Source organism: Mycetomoellerius zeteki, unplaced genomic scaffold (assembly GCF_001594055.1).
Source record: "Mycetomoellerius zeteki isolate Tzet28-1 unplaced genomic scaffold, Tzet1.0 scaffold1061, whole genome shotgun sequence".
NCBI classification, from domain to species: Eukaryota; Metazoa; Arthropoda; class Insecta; order Hymenoptera; family Formicidae; genus Mycetomoellerius; species Mycetomoellerius zeteki.
Genome location: NW_017255977.1, coordinates 1 through 13,526, shown reverse-complemented (window position 1 = coordinate 13,526; position 13,526 = coordinate 1). Strand labels below are relative to the sequence as shown.

The window sequence follows — 13,526 nt, the reverse complement described above, 5'->3', positions numbered from 1 at the left end:
GGAGACACTACCGCGTCTCCTGATGATAACATGCATAAATATATTTCATGTATAATTATATATGTTAATAAATATTTATACGTGTTTATATACGTTTATACATATTTATTTATTTATACATATTCATGCATGAAAAATTTTTTATCGAGTATCATACCTCAAGATGGCTACGCCAAGATTAATTATCTGACATAATTCTTTAAATCTCATCCATTTTAAGGTAATGTAAATCCATAAGCTTCATGTTCTTTTTTAATATTATATAATTATAATAGTATGCATATATTGATACGATGTATCTGATACATTTTTCATAGATCCGTTTTTTCATTAATAAAGTTTATTGTCGTTCAACTCACCGTAATATTGCAACAGCGGAGTTGTCAGAGTTACACAACTAACAATAAGTATGATGATTCCGTAATATACAAATAAAAATAATAATAACACAATCCGTAAAGGCCATACGAGTCACGGGCTGATGAAGGTGCCAACGATTAATTTCAATCTTAATTAATCATTAATGTATAGAATCCTCTTTATTGAACGTTTCGACTCACTTTGGAGTCCTCCTCAGCAATACATATGTGTAATTAATATGTTAAGTATTCCGTCAACATGAGTCACTTACAGGTTCCCGACTGTAGTGGTCCTCAAACAGAACATTCAACATGTTTCATGAGCTTTGTAAGTTTATATTAACAACCATTAAAACTGATCTTCATTATATACATTTAATTTCAATTTCACATCTCCGGATAACGTAACGTGTTTGTCGAACATTTTAAGCAAATAATATACAAACAAGTAGTAATATACAAGCAAGTAATATACAAACACAAGAGCCAAATTTAAAAAGCGCTTAAAATAATCGATGATAAAAGACAATTCTCTCTCTCTCTCTCTCTCTCTCTCACGCGTATAACTTTTTAATCGTCTTTCAATTAATTAAATACGAGGACAAGTCAATAAGTTCTTAGAAAATCTGTCAGAGGGCACTCGCAGTGTCATGTCACATTATTTTTTGACAAGTAGCATCTTTCAGCTGATTACTGTCAAATTTTGAACGGAATTCATCGCGTGGTTTCATTTCTGTAGACGATTAAAGCAAACAACCTTTGTATTTTTTGCAAAATAGAAAAAAAACGAGTTTCGTGCAGTGATCAAACATCTACATATGAAAGGTTTAACGCCGAAAGAAATCAAAGCCGAGTTGGATAATGTTCATAGCACATCTACACCAACATTTTCGACTGTATACAATTGGGTGAATGAATTTAAACGTGGTCGTACATCCACATATGATGCACCTCGTTCGGGACGTCCAATTGAGGCTGCTACGCCAGAAATCATCGATAAAATCCACGATATTGTTTTGACTGATCAACGAGTGAAAGTGCGCGAGCTTGTTGAGGCCACAGGCATATCACATGGCACAGTGATTTCAATTTTGCACGAACAATTGGGTATGAAAAAGCTATCGGCAAGATGGGTGCCGCGTTTGCTCACTGTGGACCATAAGCGCGACCGTGTGACGATTTCAAAACAATGTTTAGAGATGTTTCAACCATCTAGATGAATTTCTGCATCGATTCATTACTGTGGACGAAACATGGATCCATTACTTCACACCCGAGACGAAGGAACAGTCAAAACAATGGACTTCATCGGGTGAATCAGCTCCGAAGAAGGCGAAGACCGTGAAGTCGGCCGGAAAGGTGATGGCCACAGTTTTTTGGGATGCACGCAGTATAATTCATATCGATTATCTTCCGTCGAAGCAAACGATCAATGGTGATTACTATGCAGCCTTATTGGACCGTTTCAACAACATTTTAAAGAAAAAACGTCCCCATTTGACGAAGAAGAAAGTGCTCTTCCATCAAGACAATGCACGGGTTCACATATGCTCGGTATGCCGGGCAAATTTAACCGATGGCCAAATTCAACGAATTCCGCTACGAATTGTTTCCCCATCCAGCATATTCGCCAGATTTAGCCCCCTGCGACTATTTCCTGTTTCCAAATTTGAAGAAATGGTTCGGAGAAAAGAGATTCACCACCAGAGAGCAGCTCATCGTCGAAACAGAGGCTTATTTTGAAGGGTTGGACAAATCATATTATTCGGATGGCTTGAAAAAGTTGGAGAATCGTTGGATCAAGTGTATCGAGCTGAAAGGAGACTATGTTGAGAAATAAAAATGAATCGATAAAAAAAAATTGTGTTTTACTATGTTTTTCTAAAAACTTATTGACTTGCCCTCTATTAAAATATAATTATATATATTTTTCAGAAAGGTCAAATCTTCATACAAATAAACTTTTATAAAAATTCAAATTAATTCGTCTCTAATAATTATTTCTAATCTATTAGCAGTGAATCTGAATAAACCAGAAGAAATGACTAATTTTATGCAAGTATACAATAATGTTTACCGCAAAGTTATTCCACAAATACCATCTCTTTCCTAATACCCGTGTCACACTACGCATTGGAGATTGAGGATTGCGAATTAAGGATTAGAATTCGACCAATCAGGTAATTTTAAGTTTAATCCGTTTCGTTCTAATTGGCTGAATTCTAATCCTCAATTTGTAATCCTCAGTCTCCAATGCATAGTGTGACACGGGCATTAGCTTTCTCTTGATACTTTCGAATTGTCAAGCCTTCTCAGTTCTCCTCTGCCATGGTAACGTAGAAGCAGAGAGAAACCTGAAGCTGGTTCTACATTAGTATCGCATCACAGCGTCGTAAGTATAGATATTTATATCTAATGGCCCGTCTACAATATGCAAAGTAAGCTTGGTTTAAGTAGAGTTCTAGGGTGCGGTTCACTTGACGTTACAAATGCTTCGAAACTTTTGATTGACCAATCAGAAGAAAGAATTTTATTAATTAACCAATTGAAAAATACTTCGTAGCATTCATAGCATCAAGTGGACCGTAGTCCTAGATTTATCAGAGAGGCGCAACCGGCTTGTATAACAAAGGTATACTAGGGAGGGTACTAAACATGACTGACATGCTATGAAACTGCCTTTAAACTGTCAAACAAGATAAGACAAAGTAATATAAAATTATATTTAAATGAATCGTATCAATTCTTTAGAGAGAATATTTATGTATTAATAAGTCAGTTGATTAATTGTCATTATAATCGCTTTTGCGTATCACCATAACCTCTTAAATTGCACTGCTGTTAACATCGAGTAAAACTTTGCTCGATGGTAAAGATTCTCGATAAAATTATTCCTGAAATTAAAAAAATATTATTGCATTACTCAGATAAATAATTCTGTATGATACGTAGAAGAATTTCATATAGTTTAATGTGGAGTTTTACTATGGAGTATTCCAACTGTTTGAAATGAAGTAATTTTAAAGTCATTTGTGATTGCTTGTTTGTAAATTAAAACAGAAATGTTTGAAGATAAGATATTGTATAATTGCAGGTACGATTGCAGTATTATGTTCTTACATTCAAGAAACATTGAAAAAAATGATAATTGTGAAGCATATATATCTACTGTTAACGAACAAGTAATCAAGGCTTTCTGTATAATACCAATAATAACAATTTAGTCAGCATGGATACTGTTCAAGAGCAAGAATGAGATAGAGTGAGATAGAATGTATAGGATAAAATGAAATAGAAATATGTCACTAGTACTATAAATGGTTGCCAAGTCATGTAATTGCAACAGCGAATCAGAATGCGTAACACCGGTTGCGCCTCTCTGATAAATCTAGGACTCTAAGTTTAAGAAGTAAGAGTAAGAAATTGACCAATCACAGTCGAGTGTGAAAAAAAATAATGAGTGCTTTCCAGCAAGGACATAGTCAGATACTGTGTAACACAGTGAGTCGTTTCATCCTTGTTGTTTGCCAACGTTAAACAAGGATGAAACGACTCAATGTGTTACACAGTGGGTCCATTCAATACCACGACTGCTCAATGATAGCGCTCACTAAGTAAAAAAGAGATTAATCTTAGATTAATCCCTTTTTTACTCAATGAGCGTTGTCATTGAGCGGTCGTGGTACTGAATGCACCCATTGTCTGAGTGTGTCCTTGCTGGAAAGCACCCAATGGCTGCGTTCAGCAGACTCAACAGTTTTGCAACCGTTTTATGATTGTCTGCTGAGATAGGACCATTCTTCTAGATCTAAAAGTATGATCCAATTAGCGCGAAGGAAACTTACAACAGTTGCAAAACAAACGTTCTGCTGAACGCACCCAATGTCACGTTCGCAGTAACTTCATTTTTGTCCAATAATCATTTTGAACAGACTTGCTGGTGTAAGTTTTTTCCCGAATTTATGTATTTATAGAGATCTAGTGTCCTAGTTTCCTAGAATTTCTGTTTTTACAAGGAAAGGGGATTTTAGGTACCAAAACTCTGTGTCTAGATGGAAATGCGGTCAAAAGAAGATTTCTGCGATTATCGTGTGTCCAGTAAAAACTTAAGGCACTTTATTATTATTATTATTATTAAGGAATCGCCTCAACGCGAAATACACAAATTATTATAATTAATACACGGCGCATTGATTTAACAAAACCTTCTGGCTAACCGTAAAGATTACTTCGTAGTTGACAGATGTGAACGGCACACATTCCTTCGCCACGTTCCTTCTCCCTTCGCCAGGTATACGGTGTGCGATATTTTACGTGCCCTGCGATATCTTATGTATCCCGAGCCGTGCTTCTACGTGTAATTATGTGGTATTACGTGAGAAGTGTCCCGTGTTGTGGCGAAGAGGGAAAGATGCCGTCTTCTAGCGCATACGTCTTTCTTCTTCTTCTGGTTTCCCCTTGTTTGATTTTCCGACTCAAATATAGAGTCACAGTATCATGCAGAGAACGTAGAAATCTTAATTCTCATTTACATACGATTTGAGACCTCTGCTCTCCGAGGAGGTTATTTATTGGATCAAATTGATCCAATAAATAACCTCCTCGGAGAGCAGAGGTCTCAAATCGTATGTAAATGAGAATTAAGATTTCTTTAGTTGGAGATCTTATCAATGCGTTGAACTCTCAAAGCAGAAATACTCCAGATTCACAGTAGAGGGGTGAATTGGATATTCTAGGGAAATGAGATTCCCCCATATGATAGACCGCTCAGAGAATTTCACTAAAGTTTTTTTTTTTATAAATTTGAATTATTATTTTTAATAAATTTAACCAAATTCTTTATTGCCGTAATATTACCAGTTGCAATAACACTTGAAATAGATAAAGGAGGGAAAATTTTTAATTTAATTAATTTATTTATTAATTCTATTTTTATTATATTATTTAGTTTAGGACATGCTCAAAAGATATGGTCGATATCTTGAATATCAAAACCACAGTCACACATACCGGACTATCTTTTAAATTTTTTTTTAATAGAAATTCATTTGTATACGAATAGCCTGTAACGAGTCTAATAGTAACACAAAATTCTTGTCTATTATATCTATGCTTTTTAAATGAATTTAAGTTTATATATTTAGCCAAGTTATTATAAAATAATCCTGTATTTTGATTCAAAGATTGTATGAAAGATTCATTGATATCGTTGTAATGATATTTCATATTTGATATGCATTGACTATAGTCTATTTTATTGTTTAAAGATTCACCTGAAATTGATGCAGATTTAGCCAATTCATCCGCTTTTTCATTACCACTAATACCCACATGTGCTGGGCACCAGGTGAAACGAATTCTACCATTTGGAAAAGTCGTATTGTATAATAATAATTTATTTTGTAGATCTCTAATTAATGGGTTTAATTTGAATTGATCTGGTTTTCTTTGGAATAGTGCTTCTAAGCTACTTTTAGAGTCAGTACATATATTCGAAAATAAAGCCTTGTGTTCAATAATACAATATCTGGTTTTAACATGTTTCTTGAAGACAACAAATATCAAAGTTTTCAATCCAATTTGAAAACTCCTTTATTTTGGATGAAAATCCTCTACAGTTCCATTGAAGGCATTTCATCATTTTATTTAATAATTAATTAATATAACAAGACAAAAGAAACGTTAATAAATAAAAACTTAATACCAAATACAAAAACAGATATATACTATATTAACTGAAGATCTGAAGATGGAGAATTATCTATCTATTACTTGGTAGTTTGATAAATAATTTAAAGCTATTTTAGCAATGTTTTGAAGTTTTAATTTTCTGGAGAGGTTTGATTCGAATAATAAAAGATAAATTTGAGTTAATACTGTATCGTGTGGGGATATTGTTGTTGAATCTGATTCTATTAAGACATCGTTAATATTAAAGTTAGATCTTCTGGTATTTGGGTGGTTATTTAACATATAATTATTTATTATGTTACCATATGAAATTCTTGTATCTAATGATGTTTTACTATTATACATATTATTACCTATATCCTGAGAGAATTTGTTTTACTCAGATTTGAGTATGACATTTGACTTCCGGTTGAGTAGAGTGGACGGGCAGACGCATGTTCAGGAAGAGGGATTAAGAGAGTATATTTAGAAGTAATTAAGAAACAGTGAGAGACAAGAGTAGGTGGGGAGACGAAAGAGGAAGAAAGGATCAGCGGCGAAAGAAGAAAAATAAGAAGGAAAGGAAGGAAAGGAAGGTGAAGAAGGAACAAAAGCGGTGAGAATTTAGAGGTTAAGAAGAAGCGAGAAGCAAGAAACGGAAAAAGCAGAACGTAGAAGTAATAGGAGTAGAGGACAGATGGCGCCAGCGGGCAGACCGATAGGTAGTAAGAATAAAACCAAAGAGGAGAGTAAGAGCATGGAGAAATATGTAACGGCGGGTGAAGACTTCATCATGAAGTCGATGGAGAAGATGGGAAAGGAGATCGAGGAGAACATAGGAAAGAAAATGGAAAAAATGCTAGGACAGATAGAACAGATCAGAAAGGAGTGGAGAGAAGAGAAACAGGTAAGAGACGAGGAAAAAAAGAAAGATAAAGAAGAGTGGTTAGATGAGAGGAGAGGTATAGAAAGCAGGTTAGAAAACTTGGAATGGGAGAGAGAGAGAAGAGAGAGAGAGAAAAGGAGAAATAATATAGTGATAAGAGGGGTAGAGGTGTGGGGAGAGAAGAGGATGGAACAAGAGGTCAAGGAATTCATAAGAGATAACCTGAAGACGGAAGTAGAGGTAAATAAGGCGTTTAAGTTAAGAATGAGAGGAGACAGGAGTACGGTGGTAGCAGAGATAAGTAGCTGGGGACAGAAGAGAGAGATAATGGTCAAGAAAAAAGAACTAAAATCAGGAATATTCATCGACGACGACTTAACGAGAAAGGAAAGAGAAATACAGAAATACTTAAGAGAGAAGGCAACAGAAGAAAACAGAAAAGGTAACAAAACTAGAGTAGGTTATAGAAAGATATTCCTGAAAGATAGGTGGTACCGTTGGGACGAGAAGGAGAAGAAACTAGTAGAAGAAAAAGAGAGTAAGGCAAAATGAGAACAAGAGTGTAGGGGAGAAGAAGAGGAAGAAGAAGTGATAAAAATCTGTTTTTGGAATGTGGCAGGACTAGTCAACAAGTGTGAGGAGACGTGGAGATATTTGGAAAATTTCGACATACTTGGATTAACAGAGACCTGGGTAGAAGAAGAGAGGTGGCAGAAGTTGAAAGAGAATTTACCAAAAGAATTTGAGTGGTGGAGCATACCAGCAGAGAGAGAAAGTAAGAAAGGCAGAGCGAAAGGAGGAATAATCATGGCGGCAAGAAGAAATAAGAAAGAAATAAAGATAGAAAAAGTAGATAAGGGAATAATGGAGATGAAGCTGGAGCTCGAGGGAAACAGTTGGAGGATCTTCACGATATATAGCCAAAAGATAGACGAAACAATGGACAGAATTTTGGAGAGATTACAAGAAGAAGAGGAACTACTACTACTAGGAGGTGACTTTAACGCAAGAACGGGAAACAAAGGAGGACCAATAAGAGAGGAAAAAGTTAATGAGAAGAAAGAAGTGAGACAGTCAATAGACCAAGAAACCAATGGAGAGGGACGTAAGCTGATAAGTAAGATAGAAGATAGAGGATGGACAATACTAAACGGAAGCTTCGGGGAAGAAGGGGGATGGACATACATAGGAGAATGCGGTTCATCGGTAATCGATTACGTGATAAGCAACGACAGAGCGATAGGAGAGGTGAAGAGAGTTAAGGAAGGGATACGGACAGAATCAGATCATTTACCGCTAGAAGTGGAACTAATTGGAAAGCAAGAGACTGAGAGGAGAACCAAGAAAAGGGTAATAGAATTAGAAAGGAATGACTGGACAGAAGAAGGGATAAGTAGATATCAAGAAAATTGCAGAGGATGGATATGCAAGCAACATAATGTAGAAGGAGCGTGGACGGAGATGAGAGAGAAGATAAAGAATTCGCTGGTGAGATACAAAAAGAAGATAATACCATGGAGTTTGGGAAAAAAGAGCTGGTATGATAAGGAATGGAAAAAGAGAAAGAGAGAGCTGAGAAAGACGCTGAGAGATTTAAGGAAAAGAAAGATAAATAGTGAAGTATATGTCACGAAAAGGAAGGCATATAGAGAATGGTGCAAAGAACAGAAGAAGAAACACGAAAGAGAAGAGGAAAACAAGATACGAAATATAAAGAGTGAAACGGAAGCCTGGAAGTATATAAATAAATTTAGAGTATGTCATTTCAATGTCATTTAGGTTCACTTCTTCATAGAATATATTGTGGTTATTTTCATATAATATATTGTTATATCTTCTGTAATCTCTTGTCAAGCGTAAGCCATAGAGTGGCATGTTCTAAGAGCATCTTTAATATCTTTAATATTTTGTTGTTTAATAAACTTAAGAGCCATTCTTCTGTCAACATTTGCATAAGCACAGATAGTGTTTATTAGTTTTAATTTTTTAAAAATATGACATCTTAAATCGAATGAATTATGATCTTTAGAACAATTTACACATTTGATAGTCTGTGTGTTACAGTTATCTTTAGAATGATTTCCACCACACGATGGGCATGTTAGTTTTCCTTTACAATTGCGCGAGATATGACCCCATCTTGCGCAATTCAGGCATTTTCTCACTCTATTAGCAAAGGGGATAACTTTAATTTTAACAATAATAAGATTGAAAGACCGCTAATGTTAAACATAATACTTTAAATTGAGAAGCGCCATAACGGTCAGAACGTTAAGTATGTTGAACTATTGTAAATTCATTTAAATGAATTAATTTCAGAAATGATAATTGCGTGTCGATATGGTTATCGGACTTTCAACGCAATCAAATCTGAAAATATTAATAATCCCCCCAAATTTTCCCAACTTAAAAACTGTAATAAACTTATTGCGAAAAATAATGCCTCGGCCGGGAGTCGAACCCGAATTTGATTGCGTTGAAAGTCCGACAACCATATCGGCACGCAATTATCATTTCTGAAATTAATTCGTTTAAATGAATTTACAATAGTTCAACATCTTAACGTTCTGACCGTTATGGCGCTTCTCAATTTAATTTTAACCTTCCATAGGTCGATAAATTCAGGTAAGATTCCTGAGCTAAATGTTATTTTTATTGTTTCTGAGTTTTCTAGAGTATGAGAATTTTTAGAGATAAACTTTAGTTTTTCCATTTTTAAAATATCAAAGGGATTGCCTGACCAGGAAATTCCTGATTGAATATCCTCTAATGATAAAGAGGGATCTATGCCTCTTATTATTCCAATTCTAGATTACCTTTGTAAAGATCATACTTTATGACAGTGCGCATTTGTGTTCGGGAACTTCCGTCATAATTCCGTTAGAACAACCAATAATGGCTGCGGTCCACTTGACGTTACAAATGTTTCGAAGCATTCTTTGATTAGTAAAATTCTCTGTTCTGATTGGTCGCTCAAACGCTTCGAAGCGTTTGTAGCGTCAAGTGGACCGCAGCCAATATGATAGAAGAATTTGAATATTGTATATTTACTTGGTTACTGTTATATTTGTGTTTCAAGGTTCTTTTCCAAAAGATAAAGATTTTCATACGGATATAACGAAAAATGGCAAGTAATAAGAGTAGACATTATACGCCTCTGCGGAAAAGAATCTTTTCTTACAAATTTTAAATAAATATAAAAACATTATTGAATGCAAAAAAAGTAATGTTAACACACTTCGCGAAAAAGAAGTTGCGTGGACTAACATTTGTGACGAATTTAATAATTCGTCATTAATTACGCAAGAGGTAAGAAACATTTATTTCTTTATAGAATATAATTAGATAATTTTAACAAATTATGTCAACAAACTGAATATAACATGAATGTAATACGTACAATTGAAAGGCTTGCTACAATAGTGAGTTAATCTACATTTTGTAAAAATGGAGAAAATAAACTTGGATTCTGTCACTCATCCATTTTTAACAGTTCAGCTAGTGTTAATTTTACAACGTAACTAGAAAGAATATTGCCTGAATGTAACATATGAGATTTGATAGAAATAGAAGAGTGAACGTCCGAGTTCATTTTCTCCATTTTTACAAATTGTGGGTAATCTATTATTACAGCAATTTCTGTAATTAATGTTTATTTCAACAAATTCTTATCGAGTTGGTTGTGAAATTATTAAAATATTTATTTTACATTGTATTAATATTCTTTTAACAAATAAGAAAAAAGCTTACGAACTGTACGTATAAACATCTTCATTGTATTATTTGTAAATTTATATAAACATTTCAATTGGTATATAAATCTAGTTTGGCTCTTAAATTCCTTCGTTTAATTTTAAATTCATTATTCGTCATTTTAGTATTATAAATATAACAACTATTTAGTTATTACTATTAATTATTTAATATTCCTTTATTTTTGTAGAGAAATATACAACAACTGAAAAAGCTGTGGACCAACTTAAAACAAACTCAAAGAGATATTATAACAAAAGAAAGACAAGCTAGATTTGCTACAGGTGGCGGACCAGAAACACCATCCTCAGAACTTGATCCAAATGTTGCTTTAATAGCGTCTAATTTAATGGCCACAGCCCCTACATTATTTTCATCAAATATGAATGATGATGAAATAGAAAGTAAGCATTTATTTGGGAATAGTAATAGTAAATAATAATGGTTATAGTAATTGTTTGCATTTATTTTTTACAAAATTTTAGATCATAAACAGATCGTACAAGATATAAATGACAGTACAATAGAATTTGAGTTTGATCAAGTGACAGATAAGGAAAACATACCTTTATGTAAAACAAAAGCATCAGATTCCCAAGGTATGTTATTAAAATATATGACAGTAAGCTGAAAGTTTTTGACAATTCTTGATTGTAATTGGCTAATTCTTACGGTACATGAAATATATGAAATATAAATATTAGCTTATTAGATAAGACTTATGTTTATATTTATACTTATATTTATATTTATATTTATTTTTATAAAGTGATTCTTTTACATCTTTAAATATGTTATATTTTTTTTACAGAAGTTATAATAGAAGAAATAACAATGGGAACAAGCAAGACCACGAAGGAACGCAAGTTCATAGAAACAGAAGATGATCTAAAAATTGAAAGAATAAGGAATATAATAAAGCAAGAACAACAGTTGGCCAAAGTAAAACTCAAACATGAAGAAACGATGGCTGCTATTAAAGAAACTCATTTAAAAGAAATAAATAAAGCAGAATTAAGGATGTCGCTAGCAAAAGTTGCAGAAGTTGAAAAAAAGGCTGAAATAGCTGAAATTTTATTAAAGAAAGAAAAAGATATTATTCCTTAACTATTTGTAGGTTTAAAACTATAAAAAACTTTAAAAGACTTAAAAAAACGTGAGATTGTTTATGTAAACTATTTTATATTATCTCGCACGGAATGCAAGAGATCCGGGTTCGACTCCCGGCCGAGGCATTATTTTTCGCAATAAGTTTTATTACAGTTTTTAAGTTGGGGAATTTGGGGGGATTATTAATATTTTCAGATTTGATTGCGTTGAAAGTCCGACAACCATATCGGCACGCAATTATCATTTCTGAAATTAATTCATTTAAATGAATTTACAATAGTTCAACATCTTAACGTTCTGACCGTTATGGCGCTTCTTAATTTAATATTATTATGTTTAACATTAGCGGTCTTTCAATCTTATTATTATTTTATATTAACTGTTCATTATACTAATTTTATTATTATTTTAAGTTTTTTTATTATTTTATTATTATTTTAAGTTTTAACTGTTCATTATACTAAGTTTATTATGTTAAGTAACTGTTATTTTGTGCATTAAGTAATGAATAAGTAATAATAATAATAGAAAAGAAGTTTCAATTAGTATATATTACGGCGACAAGAGATTTCAGGGTAAAATACAACAATACGAAACTGTTTTTTTTTTTATTTTATTGTCTTGTGCTGTCTGGAAATGTAAAAAATTTATCGAAATAAACGCTCGATAAGAGCTTGTCTCATTGCAAACCCTTCTCCTGGCTGCCATTGTGGTGAATTTACTGGAACATCTTCATATTCATCACATACATCATCTTCATTACCCTCAGGAAGTTCATCACGGAATATTAATGCAAGATTGTGTAGCACAGCACATGCTACTACAATAGATGTAGAGCATAATAATTTTGTGCTGAGTCCTCTTGATAGACAAGGAAATCGTCATTTCCATTCGCCATATGTTCTCTCTACAATTTGTCTTGTCCGTCCATGAATAGTATTATACCTAAAAATAATATTTACATACATGCGTTAATATATTCATAAAACTATATATATGTATATATATGTATATCCATAAATATATACATCAATTCCTCATCTGTCTGAGGATTTCCTATTGGTGTCAAAAGAAATGGTAAAACTGGATAACCAGAATCACCAACTAATTTCCCATTTAACTTTCCCTCCATATATCATATATATATCCTTGAGTTTTGAAATATCCTGCTATCATGTTGACTGCCAGGATATTCTGGTATAATATTCAAAAATTCCATACGAGGTCCAACAATAGTCTGTATTATAATAAATGTTAACGTGAAATTATTTATTATAATATTGTATCATTAGCATTATTTAAATAACTGTTAGAAATAATTATTACTAATTTTGAAGTAGTATACATACTTGTACATTTAATGAAAAGTATCCTTTTCTATTTCTATAAACTTCATCAAGACGATGGAATCTTGTATGTGTTAATCGTATATGTGTGCAATCAATTGCGCCGTCAATTCCGGGTAAACCAATTGCTCCGTTACCATAACCAAGAACGCGAAATAATTGATGATTCTCATTTCTTCTTTCCTGCGTAGTGGGTATCTGAATAATTTCTTTAATTAAACTAGCAAGTAGAGCTGACACACGAAAAATAATTCTAGACACTATTGATTGTGACAATAATACTGTGTCTCCAACTACCATCTACATATAATTTAAAAAAAAATTATTTTAATTTGAAAAAAGAGATATATTTACATAAATGCATTTATTATAAATATCATATACTTCTAACCTGAAAACTTG

At 33.1% G+C, this 13,526-nt stretch overlaps 2 protein-coding genes and 2 pseudogenes across 2 annotated transcripts; 3 read left to right on the top strand and 1 right to left on the bottom strand.

Annotated features, from left to right (window-relative positions):
* The first annotated feature begins 944 nt into the window (after positions 1 to 944).
* LOC108724989 (putative uncharacterized protein FLJ37770) lies at positions 945 to 1,579 on the top strand. Its single transcript, XM_018451737.1, has one exon. It carries the CDS (start codon positions 1,178 to 1,180, stop codon positions 1,577 to 1,579), a length of 402 nt encoding a protein of 133 aa, XP_018307239.1. The 5' UTR covers positions 945 to 1,177.
* A 5,147-nt stretch (positions 1,580 to 6,726) lies between these two features.
* On the top strand, positions 6,727 to 8,694 carry LOC108724980 (trichohyalin-like). Its single transcript, XM_018451729.1, has 2 exons — positions 6,727 to 7,453; positions 7,535 to 8,694. The coding sequence occupies exons 1-2, from the start codon at positions 6,727 to 6,729 to the stop codon at positions 8,692 to 8,694; spliced, it is 1,887 nt and encodes a 628-aa protein (XP_018307231.1).
* Positions 8,695 to 10,039: 1,345 nt separating this feature from the next.
* LOC108720206 (uncharacterized) lies at positions 10,040 to 11,614 on the top strand (annotated as a pseudogene).
* An 811-nt stretch (positions 11,615 to 12,425) lies between these two features.
* On the bottom strand, positions 12,426 to 13,424 carry LOC108725007 (putative nuclease HARBI1; annotated as a pseudogene).
* Between the last annotated feature and the right edge of the window lie 102 nt (positions 13,425 to 13,526).

Coding starts and splice junctions, on each gene's coding strand:
- LOC108724989 (XM_018451737.1), top strand. CDS start 1,178: ATGAAAGGTTTAACGCCGAAAGAAATCAAAGCCGAGTTGGATAATGTT.
- LOC108724980 (XM_018451729.1), top strand. CDS start 6,727: ATGGCGCCAGCGGGCAGACCGATAGGTAGTAAGAATAAAACCAAAGAG. Junction 7,454..7,534: donor ACTAGTAGAAGAAAAAGAGA/GTAAGGCAAAAT, acceptor GGAATGTGGCAG/GACTAGTCAACAAGTGTGAG.